This window comes from Catharus ustulatus, chromosome Z, assembly GCF_009819885.2.
Source record: "Catharus ustulatus isolate bCatUst1 chromosome Z, bCatUst1.pri.v2, whole genome shotgun sequence".
In the NCBI taxonomy this organism is placed as follows: Eukaryota; Metazoa; Chordata; class Aves; order Passeriformes; family Turdidae; genus Catharus; species Catharus ustulatus.
The window spans coordinates 46,674,410-46,690,944 of record NC_046262.2 but is presented as its reverse complement, the minus strand read 5'-3'; the positions used below and the strand labels follow the sequence as shown (position 1 = coordinate 46,690,944).

At 42.2% G+C, this 16,535-nt stretch overlaps 2 protein-coding genes across 7 annotated transcripts in view; one reads left to right on the top strand and one right to left on the bottom strand.

Annotated features, from left to right (window-relative positions):
* The window catches only part of SLF1 (SMC5-SMC6 complex localization factor 1), a 72,566-nt gene that overhangs the window by 2,358 nt on the left and 53,673 nt on the right, over positions 1-16,535 (bottom strand). Inside the window, exon 18 of one of the 2 annotated variants that reach the window (XM_033084924.1) lies at positions 9,839-10,428. The exons of the other annotated variant lie outside the window; for it this stretch is intronic. Within the exon in view, the coding sequence (XP_032940815.1) occupies positions 10,382-10,428 (47 nt within the window). The 3' untranslated portion in view covers positions 9,839-10,381. Of the gene's footprint in view, positions 1-9,838; positions 10,429-16,535 lie in introns of those variants that run through there. 2 annotated transcript variants of the gene reach the window in all.
* Positions 1-16,535, top strand: part of MCTP1 (multiple C2 and transmembrane domain containing 1) — a 238,027-nt gene that overhangs the window by 218,013 nt on the left and 3,479 nt on the right. For all 5 annotated transcript variants that reach the window (XM_033084913.2, XM_033084915.2, XM_033084917.2 and 2 more), the window contains 2 exons: positions 9,723-9,832; positions 12,476-12,585. In XM_033084913.2, the coding sequence (XP_032940804.1) occupies positions 9,723-9,832; positions 12,476-12,585 (220 nt within the window). The remainder of the gene's footprint in view (positions 1-9,722; positions 9,833-12,475; positions 12,586-16,535) is intronic.

Below are 16,535 nucleotides of genomic sequence, written 5' to 3'. Positions count from 1 at the left end.
ATGAGCACCTCTCGAAGTTTTCAGTCAGAGTGATTTACTGTGGTCCAACATAAATACAGTAATTCCATGATTACAAGCCGTACCGATTATAAGCCGCACTTCCAGGGTGTCAGCAACATTTTGTTTTTCCTCCATAAATAAACTGCACTGGATTGTAAGCCGCACCTGCGTTCACAGCAAGGATCCGTGTGCAACTTTCTCAAAGTTGCCAAATAGTAACAGAATTGTGGGATCACAGGTTTACTGACTTGGCCCTGCTCGGGGCGGCCTCCAGGGAGTGGCCCCAGCCCTGCTTGCTGCTGCTGCCAGGAGGAGGGAGGGGGGCGTCCCTGGCCAGTGCCGTTGGGAAGAGGGAGAGGGGCGTCCCTGAGTACTGCCGCCGGGAGGAGGGAGAGGGGTGTCCCTGAGTACTGCCACCGGGAGGAGGGAGAAGGGCGTGCCTGACTGCTGCTGCTGAGAGGAGGGAGAGGGGCATCCCTTGCTGCTGCTGCCAGGAGGAGGGAGAGGGGCGTGCCCGGCCAGTGCCGCTGGGAGGAGGGAGAGGGTCGTACCCAGCCGGTGCTACCATGGCGCCCTCCGGGGCCTAGCAGCGCTGCCGCTGCACCGCCACTGCCCCGCCGCCACCCCAGGCCAGGCAGGCTCCGCCTTGCTCAGGGCTGCTGCCGGCTCAGACTTCCTGGTTGGGAAATTTCCAAAATGGGTTCATATATAAGCTACTCCTGAATGTAAGCCGCACTTCCAGTTTGGGAGCAAAATTTTAGTCAAAATGGTGCGGTGTATAATCGTGAAATTACTGTATGTGCATTTTTACTTCTGAGAAATTAGCATGCTGAAGTATATCTAAAATGAATGTAGAACAGACTATTGTAGTGGACAGACATTAAAATAGCATCATTACAAATTACCATTTGTTTTGATTTTTGCATGTTCATGATACCCTACCATCTTCACTATTTGGCTCAGATTTAGATATTTTCCAAAATTTCAGTAATTCCTAAGAAATTAAAAGGGATAGGATTTGGTGTGTGTGGTTTGGTTTTTTTTTTGCTTCGTGTGGTTTTTTTGTGTCTGTTGGGGATTTTGAGGAGGCTTTTTTGGGGTTTTGTGGAGGCGGTTTTTTGATGTTTTGGTTTGGTTTGGGGTTCTTTAATTTGTTTGGCTTTGTGGCCCTTTTTTTTTTTTTTAATTTCACTGAAATAATCATAGAAAGAGAATGGGCAATGGAGCACTTTTAAGTTGTTCTCAAGAATTTCTTAAAAGACACACTAGAATTCTTGGTTCATTTATCATTCCTTACCCACTGTACCACCAGAATATTTGCAGGGTTATTTTCCAGATGCTGCTGTTTTCTTCCATTTCATATTTCTTTGCCTCAAATGCCAAAGTTTTTTTTCACACTATGTACAGAAATTTCACGACCATAAGGTGCACCGGACTATAAGGCGCACCATTTTTTTGCAGCCAGGAGCCATGCCACGGGTAACAAAGTAACTGATTAGTAATGGAATCCCATGATCATGGAGTTTACTGGCATGTGCTCAAATTGGAAACATTTTAACAGATTGATGTAGCCTTTAAACACAGTCCCAAGAGCCCTCCCCATGTGTGGGGCCCAGCGCTCCCACTCACCCCCAGTACCGGCTGCTGAGGCTGGGCTCGGGGCGGTGGTGGTTCGGAGTGGCTCAGAGCGGTCGGGGCTCGCTGTGTCACAGAGTGGTCGGGGCTCACCACGGCACGGAACGGTTGTGGCTCGCCGTGGCGTAGAGCAGGCGTGGCACGCCACAGCACGGAGAGGTCGGGGCTTGCCGTGGCGCGGAGTGGTTGTGACTCGCTGTGGCATGGAGCATGCGCAGCATGCCGTGGCACGGAGCGGTCGGGGCTCACCATGGCTCGGAGCGATCGGGGCTTACCACTGCACGGAGCAGCTGGGGCTTGCCATGGCTCGGAGCGGGCATGGCTCGGAGCATCCTGGGCGAACGGCAGCATGCAGTGGTCGGGGCTCACCACAGCGCGGAGTAGGCGTGGCACGCCATGGCACGGAGAGGTCAGGGCTTGTCGCGGCATGGAGTAGTTGTGGCTCGCTGTGGCACGGAGCGGCAGAGGCTCGGAGCGGCTCAGAGCGGCAGAGTAGGTGGGGCTTGGTGAAGGTCGGGCTCGTGACTTCTGCGGCAGCCCACTCCCTCCCTCCCTGCACCAGTCCAGCAGCCCCATGCAGCTCCGGCAGCCCCACGTACCCCCAGGCTTTTCCCCTGCACTGGCGCAACCCTGATGCCGCCGCCAGGCGGGTTCTACTCGGCTCGGGACTGTTGCAGGCTCGCACTTCTGGGTTCGCAAATTTCCGAACTTTGTCCATCGGATAAGGCACACCGGACTATAAGGCGCACTTCCGGGTTCGAGGGAAAATTTTAGTCAAAAGGGTGCACCTTATAGTAGTGAAATTACTGTAGTTTTGCGAAAAGCAGAGTTTAAACATTTATCCAGGGGAATTATGTTAAAATGTTTGAATGGCTTGTTTTCTTTCTTTCTTCTGTTTATCAGTTTGATAGATTCCTTGGATAACTGTACCTCCTGTTTGAAATATGTATTTGTATATGCCCACTGTCTTTAGAACATCCTGTAATCTTTTTTTTGGAAGACGTAGTAAGATTTCTTCTGAGCTAAAGTAACAGAGCCAGTGATCATGAGCATTTTTATGAACATTGTTCTTTCTGATTTTGAATATTCATGGTTCTATTGAACATCCTTTTCAATCCCAAAGTGCTTTCAAGATTACTTCCTTTAAACATTCAACTCATACAAAGAATGACAACCAGATCTCACATACTACCATTTTCATCTTCATTTCTGTAAGTTCATGTTTAGGATTAAATATTTTAGATAAACTACACTTGCTGGTTTAGCTGAGCTTAGGGGTAATATTTTTCTTTTCCAGATCATATTCCTAGTGATTGATCACTTGACAGCAATTAAGTACTTAGGATTCTAGGGCTTGCTCTTCAACTGGTATAGGCCATCTGGGCTCTGTTGACCTCAGGATATGGAGACAACACGTAGACACTAAGAATTTTATCTCTCTGTGCAGTTGCTCTTTACAAATAGTGTCCCCGGGAAAATGGTTGTGTTTGTTTTCTCCCATAGCAATTTGCCATTGAGTTAAATTACTGAGATCTAAAACAGACATTAAAAAGCTTGGATTAAGCAAGTACCAACAGTAAAAACATTTCTGCGGTCCTCTGTCAGCAGTCTGCTTGACCAGGCCCAGGCAATTTCATACAAAGCGCTCTGTGCTTGTTTAAGAAGGGAAATTTCACAGGAAGGAATCTTTTATGATTTCGTTAACCAAAAACATTAGCAGTCCAAGGTGTGATCACAAGAATTTTGAAATGCAAAATTGATTTTTTTCTGTGTTTGATTTTAAGCTGTTGTTAATAGAGGGGACTCTGCGAGAGAAACAACAGAGCTGTTTGTTTAGGTGCATGACATATTAAAAGTTCTAAGATCACAATATATTGTCAAAACAGGATTGGAAAATTTACAGAGACAGTAAATCTAAATCTAAATCCAAATCTAAATGCAGAGTTTGATGCAGAGTGTCCTAGCCCAGTATAGAGGTAATCTTGCATATCAACCTTGTCCTTTGTGCAAAAGCATTTTTAACATTGTAACATTTGCAAGGAGGAAATGAAAATTGCATTCTACATACACTAAAATATCAAATTAACTTTTATTTCTGCTACATCCAAGAAAATGTATTTCAGAACTGTAACTGAAATTTTAGATTACTAACTCTAGTACTGCTGCATATCAATTCCCTACATATCAATTAGTGACACATGTATAGGCACTTATTTAAGGATAAATTTTCAGGCTAGTTTTAGCTTTCAAAACAGATTAGTGTGTTATTTTAATGATTATTTTTAATTATCTTATTGATAATGAGTGGACAGCAAAAATGAGTGTGTATGATTTAGATAAACAGCAATTATAGATTATCTCAACTATTCAGATCTTTTGCTAGGTTCAGTCTTTCAGTATTTCCTTTCTGATTTCTCTGTCTCTTTCATCCCTACCTGCATGCAGAATTTTTATACTAGCTGGTATGTCTTGTTTTCATTCCATTCTTCCAGGCTCTTGCATATCAAGGTTCTTCTTATTTAAAATAAATTTTATATATATTTATATTTTTATATATTATATATATATATATAATATTGTATTTTATATATATTTATATTTTTATATATATAAATAAATATTTAAAATAAATCTTTCCAATAAAACTAGCAGACTCTTTCCTTATGTTTTGAAGATTATTAGACCCTTGAGATTTGACTTTTGTGTCTATCATCCCTCACATTTGTATAAGAGAACTTGAAGAGCTGCATTAATGAGCATCTTATTAATTGCAGCTTATTAAATCAGCTCAGGGTAAACACATTAGAACCACTGGAATTTATGAATTCAACTGTAAAATTATGGCCAAACTTTGTTCTCTAGTAGAATACCGGGACTATATTCTGACTAAATTAACTATTGCAAACAGTTGATGCACATTATACCAAGATTTCTGTGTTAGCCTCTTTTGGATTACACTGATGTGACCGGGTACAATAGGAGTACTAATGAGAACATTGTCAAACTCCACTGTTGTTCTGACACAGGTAAAGTAAGATATTCTCTCTTCCCTTCTTTAAACATAGCCAAAAAGACAACCAAAAGAAGAATATCAGGTATTTAAAACATTGGCCTAAAGTACACACGTTTTGTGTATTCTAATCACCCCAGTGTGTAATCCTACAGTGCCTTAGGTCTGTGAGTTTCATACCAAAATAAGTCTGGCTTTGCCTTGGATGCTATGGTGTGTGGTGAGGTGCTCTATCACACCAGATTGGCCAATGAGGGTTTTTTTGGGAGGATCAATCTGGAGTCTTTTTCCCTGGCACCAAATGAAAAAATATCAGCTTCTATTCTCAAAACTCTCCTCTTATGATCTATGCCTCTCTCTCTAAAATAGAAGTTAATAGCAGGACAGTTATCCACCGTAAAATGTTCAGAGTTTTAGTCCTTAAACCCATTACTTTTATCAGACTCTACTTCTGAGTCTGGCTTATTTATTTCTCCCGCCTTCCCAGTCATTAGAAATGTTTGGTTTTTAAATACACTTTCACTTGGAGAGGAGAGACGTTTGGAGTTACAGGTATAATCCTTTCCTGAATCACTCTATTTTGTCATGGGGTTGGAAGCACAGCCTGTTGAATAAAACAACATAACATGTATTTTATGTAGGGATTTGTGCAAATTAGCTTGACATAGTCTAATTTACTTTGTTTTGCTTTGGTTTCACCAAAAGGAAAATATAATTCTGGCTGAAAATCTGTATGTAAATGTCCAGTATTACTATATTTACCAAACAGTATATCAGTCTTTAATCTACAATTTCCTGTGAAAGAGGGGGAGAACATAGTCTCAGTCTTTACTTTGGGTTCATATCTTTTTTAAAATTCAGGTCAGACCACCAGCATCAATATGACTCTGTTTTCACAGTTTGTGCTCACAACCATGCCCTAGCAAATCTCTTGCTTTTCAGATACCTTAAGCCTACTGCAAACAAATAAATCACGCAAATTAAATAGTAATAAAGCTTTGTGTTAAGCTTTTTTAGCCTCGTATTATAAATTTTATCTACTATTTAAATTACAATTATGTCCAGAAAATTGGCAGTTGAAGTCATGCAAATGATGAAATTGATTCCAGTCACAGGCCATCTTCAAGGCACCAGAACTCTCTTTCTGAGTCCCTTAAAGGGGCTTAAGGGTTGTTTCTTTTCTTTTACCTGGAGTTGGAGTGTTCTTTTACCTACTACTTTGAGTAGACTCAAAGGAGAAATACCAACAAGATATTCCTCAAGAGTCAAAGCAAAAAACTTTACTGGCAACTTCAGAAAATCAGGGTACCTTGACGAAAGTTTAAAGTAACATTGAATCAACACATCAAAGCATTTCACAAAGCATTAATTTAGCATGCTGCAAGTCCATTCAACTTGACAAACTCCAACCCATCTGGTTTTAAGCTTCTTAGACTTCAACAAGAAAGAACTGGAAGAAAAAGCACAAAAAGAAAGAAGTGATATAGCAAAGAACAAATATGACTACCACTGGTGGTTTCAGTGGTCATTATATGCTTGTCTCTTGCTCTGGTGGAAGTACCCTTTGGCTTTCCTGGGCCCTTCCCCCAGATGGGACATCTGGTAGTGGGTTTGGAACATTGTGTCCACTGTGCCACTGCAGGGCTGGGGTACAAACTCTAGGGGAAGGGGTGGATGGAGCAACCCATCGCCTCACCGGGGCAAGGCTTGTCTTACCCCTTGCCCCACACATGCAACTGAAATGCCTCAAGCCAGCAATCTCCTCCAGTCTCTCACACCATCTTTCCCTGCAAAGGAAATGCCAGTAGTGTGTGAAAAATTAATTATTAAGAACCTTGGTTTACTCTAGGTAGCCCATGTGTTGTATTTGATAACATGGTACCTTGCTGGAAGAAAATAAGTGCAGTTTTTCCCTAGCCCACCTTATTTTTTACACAAATATTTGGAGCAGGAAATAAAAGTTAATAGTTGTGGGACGTGTGGGAATAGCTGGAATAGTTTAAGCAAAGATGAACCATGATCCTTCTGACCGCTTCCTCTTTCCTGTGCTGTTTTGTCTAATCCTGCCTCAGAGTATGTCAACAAATTTCCTTTAAACTCAGAAGGTGCAGTGGGTTGGAAATAGTGATCTTGCTCTGTCTCTTTCTGTCTTTATGGGTTGTGTTGGAAACGATTTAAAACTGATATATTTTCAGATTGTGTGGTTCCAGCTAGGACAGGATGAATTTTTGCAGTCACCAGTAAGGGGCATGGCTGGAACCCAGAGGTTATTTTTCATCATCTCAGATCATTGTTGATGGCAGCGGACAGGGATTCTCTCAGGGGAAGAGGGGTTCCTTTGGTTGAGTAAGTGTGGCACTGGCTCCGAGATGGTGGCTGCAGTCGGGTTCGGCTGTGCAGAGACCATTTCACATGTAAATCACTCTCCCTCTTTTGTACACTTTTGTTTTTAATATTGTCGCTGTTTGTTGTTTATTTCCTTATCGCATTGCTGTTCCCAGTAAATTGTGATATGATCTTTTGTACCTCCAGTTCTCCTCTCCAGCCCACCACAAGGGTGGGAAGGGAGAGGGAGTGAGCATGCTGCAGTAGGATTTGGAAAATCTCAGTGGGAGCACTAAATTGGAGAGTGCCATTCCTAAAACTTGACATGAATAAAGGTACAAATTTATCATGTGAAATACTTACAAATTAAAACAGCCTCAGGACCTTTGAATGTAACCCCACTTGAGTTATGGATATACCACAAAGGGTATTGGTTTTGTTAGAGTGACGTAATTCTTTTCTCACACAAATAAATTATGAATCAAAATAAATTTACAAAAAACTGAAGAGACAAGGGATATACATATTTAAAAAGCAGAAAAATACCTGTGAGGCTTATTGTTCATTTCTGCTGTACAAGAAAACATGATACTGTAAGTATGTGTTTTACATGAAGGAATAGAGCAGACGCCTATTTCCTGATGACAAATGAAGCATGCTGGATATATGATGCACATTTTCAGAACTGTATACCTGAGGAGAATAATGGTGTCATTGTAAAGGCTTCAAGAATGCAGTAAATATTAAGGAAACAACTTATATAAATGACTCTGTGTTGCTGAGCAGCACACTGGATGCAGTTGATATCACTGGTTCTGATCCATTATAGTCATTCTCAGAAAACAAAAATATTTCTTTGTGATATAATAATTATTAATCTTATGTGAAGTATATGGTCTTTCATATTGCCTGAGAAACTAGCGGCTTTGCTTTGTCTGAAGTGCTTGGTTTATAAATTACACTTAATGACTGAAAGTAGTTTTCTTATCTCTGTCTGTCTGCTTCTCTTGTGGTTTTAAGATAATCTGTGTTCTCTAACTACAGTAATTTCATGAATACAAGCCGCACCAATTTGACTAAGATTTTGCTCCTAAACCGGAAATACGACCAATATTCAGGAGCGGCTAATATGTGAATAATTTTCTGACATTTACAACCTCAGAAGAGCCAACCACAGTGTCAAGCCGAGCTGCTGCAAAGTCAGCATTTTGCGATTGTTACAAATTGCTACTCTGTTGCACCGCGGGTGGAGCCTGGCTGCCTGCAGGCAGCACGGGGGGCAGTGAGAGAGGAGGGAGAACTCCCTCCCACAGCCCGGGGGAGAGACGAGGGGGCCCCGCGCCGCCATTGCCGCGGCTCTGGGAGGAGAGCGGGGACCCGGGCCGCCACTGCCGCGGTTCTGGGAGGCGACGGGGGGCTCTGTCCCTACCTGCCACCACAGGGCAGCGCCGGGCCGTGGTGACTGAGCCCAGTGGTAGCGGCGGCCGGCCCCCAGTGGCCCCGCCAAGCGGCAGCGCCGGGCTGGGCTACTTGGCCCTGTCAGCAGCCCCTAGCGGGCCGAGCCTGCACAGCCTTAGTTGAGCCAGTAAACCCCACCCTGCCGCCGTTCTGTTACTATTTGGCAACTTTGTTGCACGCGGGTCCTCGCTGCGAACGACAGAGCGGCTTATATTCAGGTGCGGCTTATTTATGGACAAAAAACAAAATATTTGCCAACACCCAGAGATGCGGCTTATACTCAGTGCAGCTTGTATTCGTGAATTTACTGTAAATACTTTCAAACATCTTCACAGCAGATGATAACACCATTTTAGAATCAGTGATGTTGAAATGATTAAATGATAAATCATGTTGTCTTCCAATCTAGTTTATTAAGATTGCAAAAATGCCATCAAAATGAGTGAACAAATATACTGTCTGATAGTTATGCATCGGGGAAGAAAAGAAAAACTAAATACAACATATTATTTCTTAGATGCTGAACTTTGGAGTCGATGACAAAGACTTTGGTATCATGTGGTTCACAATGACAAAAAGTTGAACTTTGCTAATGAACTATTTTCCTAAGACTACAAAATTTTTTTCTACTTCTTCTCTACAGAATACAATAATCACATTTAAACTATATAGAGTGATATGGCAACAACCCTTTGGAAATGTTGAACATAACCTTTTGGCTTATCTGTAGTCTGTAAAAAATGAAGAGAAACAATTTTTTCCATGGTCATACTTCATCTTAATCCCATCTAACACAGTATTGTTAGTGGATTTGATGCTGTAAAACATGTCTGGACTTAAAGATAGATACTTGGAAGGTAAAAACCAGCTCTCTATAGGAGTTGAATTTTTCTGCTTTCTTGCTCAGTGCCTTCACCAGAAATGTTTATTTTCCTCTGCCTACATAAGGTCAAGAACCAGAATTTCAACAAACTATCTTTATGCCACCTTATGGCTCTTGTAACTTGAAAGAGCACACAACATAGAAGGTTGTCACCTTCAGCATGTTTAAAACCTAGAGACCTGGCTTATTCAAATATGTGTTTAGAAACTAATGCAGTGACAGACAAAATTGTGTGGAGTTCAGCATGTGTATTAAACCATATGTATTGCAATAAGCATATTGCCAGGTTTTACCAGTTCCTTTTACATGAATCTGTAACACAGGACCTTTTGAAGCTTAATTGATGGCTACACAATCCTTTTCCTACAGTCAGAAATTCTTTTACTCAACTACTCCTATTCTTTTATTTAGGACAGTGAAAAGAAAGGATTTATGAATAGACTTTATGCCATCCAGGAGGTGTGTGTCACTGTTCAGAATATCCTAGATGAAATCGCTTCCTTTGGTGAAAGGATCAAGAAGTAAGTGCTCACACAGGTGCTGGATTGTTCTCCAATACTCTTTAGCATCTTTTCCATGCAGAGATATAAAATGTTAGATTTCTGCTTGCTTATTCAGGGACAGTCCTTTGTTCAAACTCATCTACATTTACTTTGCTTTATGGAGGCCCTCAGCCAGTGGAAATTCTGTCATATTAATTGTGGGGTTTAGAATTACATTAATTGGGACAAAAATCAAAAGTAAGTTTTTAAAGTAAAACAGAAAGAGCATATTGTTGTGAGGTTGTTATTTAAAAGTGATAATAAAAAATGCAGTTTTGGTGAAGGAAATAAGCAGAACTGAATACAGATTACATATTTTAAGGATTTACATATGCTCACTTTCTGGAAGTTTTTTTATAGGTCAGCAAAAACTTTCTCATTGGAGTATTTGTAATTTGTAACCCTAATATATAATATATAAAAACTGCCAACAAATCCAGACATTAGGAAAGAGAAGTTCTGAGATTTGCAACAGGAAATGTATTGGTGTATTTCTGGCATGATCAGTGGAGAGCAGCACAAGGTTTATTACTTGAGGTCAGACAAACTCCATAAAGACACCTTCCAGCGGTCACCTGCAAAACATGAAGAGGACTGACTTGGTATTCTGCACCTCAATAAGCCAACAGCATCTCACCAGTACCTGATTCACTTTTGGCAGTGAATTTTAGGAAACCTATGCCTTGTGTGAAGGTCAGTCTGCAGGAATCCTGAGGATCATCTCTAATGTTGTTCTGTTCTTGCCTTGATGATGAGGAAATTGCCTTTTATGCATATAAGAGCGGAGTCCCTAACAGGAAAGCCTGGGAAAGTGTTCCCATAGGGATGATTCCAGGCAAACTGTGATCACAGCAAGAGAGGCAGGTGCAAGCATATTGTATCACACAAGTTCTCCAGTTAGAAAAATGAGCCGGTCTCTGAAAAAAGTCCTTTATCAAAAGGCTGTTCTTGGAAGTTGTCTTGATGATTAAGTAGTTCTAATTGTGCATTTTGGAGGTAGAATTTGTTCTATTATATACCCAGATGAGAGCTACAGAATTTTGTAAACTGAGTGAGACTATAAATCTTTGTAATTTGCTCCTAAAACTGTAATAGGAAACCTGTACTGAATGCTGTGTTAACACAGCCTATAAGGAACTTTGCTAAGTGAGGAGCCAGTGCTCCCACACATCATGTCTGTGATCCATTGCACAGAGCCGAGTCACAGGAACATGAGCAGACCCTCAACCTTCTGTTCATCCCAAATGCGTACAGAAAAGGGGAAAAGAGCAGGTGTCCCCTGAGGATAGAGGGAGGGGTCCTACACTAAGTGACACTAACATAATGTTAGTGGAGACATGTCAAAATTGCAAGGGAAAAAAAGAAGACAAATAAACACAGGAAACCAGAGCTCACTATGAAAAATATGGCTTGCAATTCAGATAACTGCAATTATTCATCTAGAGAAGCCAAAATAATGTAATCACATTGATTGAGAATGTAGCTAGCGGTAATACTTTGAAGACTATTTAGATTTAAACCCACATTCTGGATAAATGTCATGCAACACTTCTGAGATGGTGGTGCCTTCATGGAACAAATCCACTGAACCAAGCTCCCTGTAACCAATGTTCCTATAGGACGTCTATATAAAATTATCAGCTGGTCTTTCTTCACTGAACACAGGCGCAGGGGTTCGAGAGCCACAGCAACCTGTTTAAAGATCCATTAACTCTCTCTTCCGCACACCTCAATTTTGCAGAATGTGGTGACCAGCAGAGTTTAATCAGAATAGAGTCTGGGACCCTTAGTGAGGATGTTTTTGTCTCTGGCTTTTTTGGAAAGGTAATGTCCTGAAACTCTGATAGGATCCCAGAAATTCTCTTCCTTTATTCATAGATAAATATCCTTCACTTATTTCACTTTTTTAAAATTATATTTTCTCTTCTTTTGGCTTCCAGAGGGTTTTTATTTCTTCCCTCAACCACAGCTTTCCATTATACCTGTCTTCATTACTAACTTTTATCTCTTCCTTTTTTTTCCCACCAGCCCTCTCTTTCTTAAGTACATGGATGAGTTTCTACCTTTGCATAGCCATGCACTTGCCTTTTCCTTTTCTCCCAAAGCTGGAAGGTACCTGGCTGAGGAATACACCTATAGCTCAGACAGAGGGGAATGTCCCTGTTCAGCCTTTAACTGCTTGTGCTTGTCCTTACAGTGGAATAGGGAGGAGACAAGAAAGCCTTAACAATACTCTTCCAGCTATGGTATCCTACTCTACTATGGTGTTGAGAAAGGAATGTAGATTGTCTGTGCGAGTACATTTGGGGAGTAGGGAGCTCTGTGGATTTTGCCTGATGCTGAAACTAGGGTTAGGCAGTGAGATTTCTGAAAAGCAGAGCAGTGATTCACCTGGCAGATGTGCACAGCTGGACTGGATAGGTGAAATTCGGAGACCTCTCATTTCTACTGACAGTGGGTCCAAGCCCAGGCTCTCCCTAATGAATGAAAAATGTATCCATGCCTTCATTAGTACTCAGTTTGTTCTCTCTGATGGGAACTGACACTTCTTCCACAGTTCTTCACTCTTCTATTGGCTTCATTGGCTCACCTCACTTCTGACTTATGTTAATTTTTCTTTAGTACGTTCAACTGGACTGTCCCATTCCTGAGCTGGCTGGCAATTGTTGCCCTTACTGTGTTCACCATTGTCCTGTATTTCATTCCACTGAGATATATTGTCCTTGTCTGGGGTAAGTAAAGCCCTTTTAAACTGTCTGTACCACTTTGAAAACCTATTTTTTAATGGATGACTTACACTGACAGTACTTTTTGGTATTTATGGTCATGAAGCTGCCCTGTGATAGAATTAGGTGTGTTAGTTAAAAATTGCATCAGGGTAAATATTTAGGTTCACCTGCAAAAATTTTCTTGGCTGGTATTCTGGACTTAATCATACTATAAACATGTAACCATGAGGATTCTTCATATATCAAAGTGTAGCTTTGTCTAGATATTAGTCTGATTTATTTTCACTGCTTACACACAAACAGGGGCAGTTCAATCTATATAGTGCATTTCGGGCAATACACTTTTTGCTGCAATACTCTATCTTGTGAAATTGTATGCAAAAATAGCAGCAAGAAACCTGTTTAGGGGGTCACCTTTAGTTAGACAGAAAGGCGTAAGTGATATTTGCCTGACTGATAATGAGCAGAAACTCTGTGCAGGTAGGGGAATGGAATTATGATTGATCCAAACTTTCACTACTTGTGCTTATATCTATTCTTTATACAGATTTTAAAAAGCTACTGTTACCACATCTGTTGTAAATAACGCTCCAGGTTTTCATCTGTATATCTTTTTATACATCCTACACCACCAGCAGCTGTACCCTTCTCCAGTAGCATAGACTTGTGAAGAGCACAGTCTCAGTTACATTAATGGTTAGATTTTCTTTCTGCAGAAAGAATAGCAGTCACACTTTTGTGAAAAACTTTTGAGTTCAGGAGACAGCATAAAATCAATGAACTGACTCCAAAGAATTTGTTTTGTGTATTATTTCTTTGAATACTTTCTCAAATGATCATAGCCAAAGCACTAAATAGGATATGCAGGAAAGCATTTCTACAGAACTAACAAATGCAAGTATATGGGCTTCCTTTCTGTTTTTGTCTTTGACTTTTACTTATTCCCCCATAACACACATCACTGAAGTGTAACCCAAACTCTTAGTTTGTTCCCAAATTTTTATTTCTTCTGCACACAGAGGAAGTTCCAAGTATTCGTCAATGTCCTCTTTCTGTCATTTTTCAGACAGGTCTGAGACCTTGCTTTTTTACGTCAGGTTTGATACAATAACCTGAGATTATAATACCCTTCCAAGATCCACATAACTGTAAAGCCAGAACTGTTCTTCGAAAAGATCATGACTCATACCCCTCAAAGTGTCCACAGAAACATCTCTGTTTCACATAAGGCAGAGCCTCAGCTCCCAAGTCTCCCAAATCATGGATGGACAGCATAAGCATAAATTATTACAAATGCACCTTGCACTCTCTTCATCTCTTCCCTCCCCAACTTCCAGTTACATAGGCTATGTAGATAGAACTTCAAGCTTCAGTTCATTGGAGGTTTCAACTCCACATTTTCCTCCTGCATTTCAGTTTGGATGACTTCTTATTCAGCAAGTGTGTGTGGATCCCTTCTTTAGGAACCTTTTTTTCTTGCATCGTGACAGGAGACCAGATAGGCACTGCACAGATGCAGGTCCCACAGTCCAGACCTTCTCAGGGTGAAATGAATTCTCACAGAGCTGTGTCATGCTGAGCATAGCTTTAAGCAGCTGTCCCTTCAAAAATGGCAGTATTCCAAACACCTAGCTGTTTTCTCCATCACTGTGTGTTTCTAGCCTCTCCTATGTATATTTCTTCATCTTATTCATCCATCCTGTCTGTGGAAGCCAATGATTTCTCTTTTTTGACTTACTTCCATAGGAATGTTTGAGCTGGTCTGTAGCAGCATCTGCCCATTTTGTTCTTTGGGAGGCAGAGTTTTTAAATGAAAATTTCTTCATACTGTGTGTCATAGTATAGCTGTCTTTCTTCAGTGCATCCATAGGGTCTGCCCCTTTCAGCCTGCCCTGCCAAGAAAGTCTCCATCCTTTCCTGGCTGGCTGTCTCCCAGTGGAGACTACTGATTCTTGAAGATGTGGTGTGTTAGGTGGGATGGAGCAGCAAATACTTCTCCATCCTAATCCCACTTGATGAAGTGCTGAGTCCTGATAACATCTACAGATGTTTAAGAGGAAAAATCTCTAATTATTTTAATCTGAAAATTTTCAAACTGCTGGAAAGGACCAATTGCCTTGTTGTATTCTGCTTCTCCTGTAGTATCTTCTCTCATCTATGTAGCACTTTTCCATTCTCAAGGTTTCATGTGCTGACTGGTGTTTTTTTTAATCAGATGTGATAAATCAGATGTGTCATACCATCTGAATTCAGCCATGGGTGAAGTGGTGTTCACTTAAATTTTGCAGTCATTTGCTGATGCAAAACATCTTCTTAAACAAAGGTGTTTGAATGTCGGCTATTCCTTCTGAACACTCACTATCCAACACCATATAAAGGGAGGGCAGCATCTCCTATCTACACTGTAGAACTGAAGATTCGTGCATTGGGAGGCTGTGGGTGTTGACACTGAATCTTGCACGCCCCATCCAAAGGCTTTATGTCCTTTCTAAAGTTTTCTGAAAAGTCTGGACATCAAAGACTTTGTGGAAGAAAAAATGTGTTATCTCACATCTGATAGAGCCTGGATAAATTATACAGAAATGCATATTTTTAATCGTTCCCTGGCTTTCTCCTACTCACATGAGAGTCAATGAACTTTGCACTGTTGCTGTCTATGTTTCAGACATGTGCTCCCAGAGCCCACAGACCAGGTTCTCAAAGTGTGTGAATCTGACGTAATGATAAGAAAATACAGTAAATTCACGAATACAAGCCGCACTGAGTATAAGTCGCATCTCTGGGTGTTGGCAAATATTTCAGTTTTTGTCCATAAATAAGCCGCACCCGAGTATAAGCCGCTCTGTCGTTCGCAGCGAGGACCCGCGTGCAACAAAGTTGCCAAATAGTAACAGAACGGCGGCAGGGTGGGGCTTACTGGCTCGGCTCGGGCTGTGCAGGCTCGGCCCGCTAGGGGCTGCTGACGGGGCCAGGTAGCCCAGCCCGGCGCTGCCGCTCGGCGGAGCCACTGGGCTCGGTCACCACGGCCCGGCGCTGCCCTATGGTGGCAGGCAGGGACGGAGCCACACCGCTCCCATGGCAGCCACGGCGAGCGGGGAGGGAGCCCCCCGCCGCCTCCCCAGGCCGCGGCAATGGCGGCGCAGGTGCCCCGCCGCCTCCCAGAACCACGGCAGGTGTGGTGCAGGTCCCCCCCTCCTCCCCGGGCCGCAGCAGGGGCGGCCCGGGTCCCCCCTCTCCTCCCTGGGCTGTGGCAATGGCGGCGCAGGTGCCCCACCGCCTCCCAGAGCCACGGCAATGGCGGCGCGGGGCCCCCCTGTCTCTTCCCCAGGCTGTGGCAGAGGAGGGAAGGAAAGAGCTCTCCCTCCTCTCTCCCCGCCCCCTGTGCTGCCTGCAGGCAGCCAGGCTCCACCTGCGGTGCAACAGAGTAGCGATTTGTAACAATCGCAAAATGCCGACTTTGCAGCTGCTCGGGTCGGCACTCTGGCAGGCACTTCTGAGGTTGTAAATGTCAGAAAATTATCCACATATTAGCCGCTCCTGATTATTAGCCGCATTTCCGGTTTAGGAGCAAAATCTTAGTCAAATTGGTGTGGTTTGTATTCGTGAAATTACTGTAAGTCTAATTTAAAGGCCTGCTTTCTGATTATTTTGTGGATGATTTTTCTTGGTGCTTCTGAACACTAATTGTCAATAGGCATTATAAGTCCACAACATCTAACGTAGACATATCCTCTCTTCTCTGATGACAATCAACTCATCTCTATCATTCCCACACAGAGGTTTGTGCAAAAAACCCTCTTCTTCTCATATGAAGTCTCCTCTAAAGCCTTCATATGAGGCAGACTTCACTGCTTCCCATAAGTTTCATTGTCCTTAGCATAAAAAATACTTTCCTTGAATCTTCTGAATCTTCTATGAATCTTGTGTCCTCCAATTAAGCCCATTTCTATTCA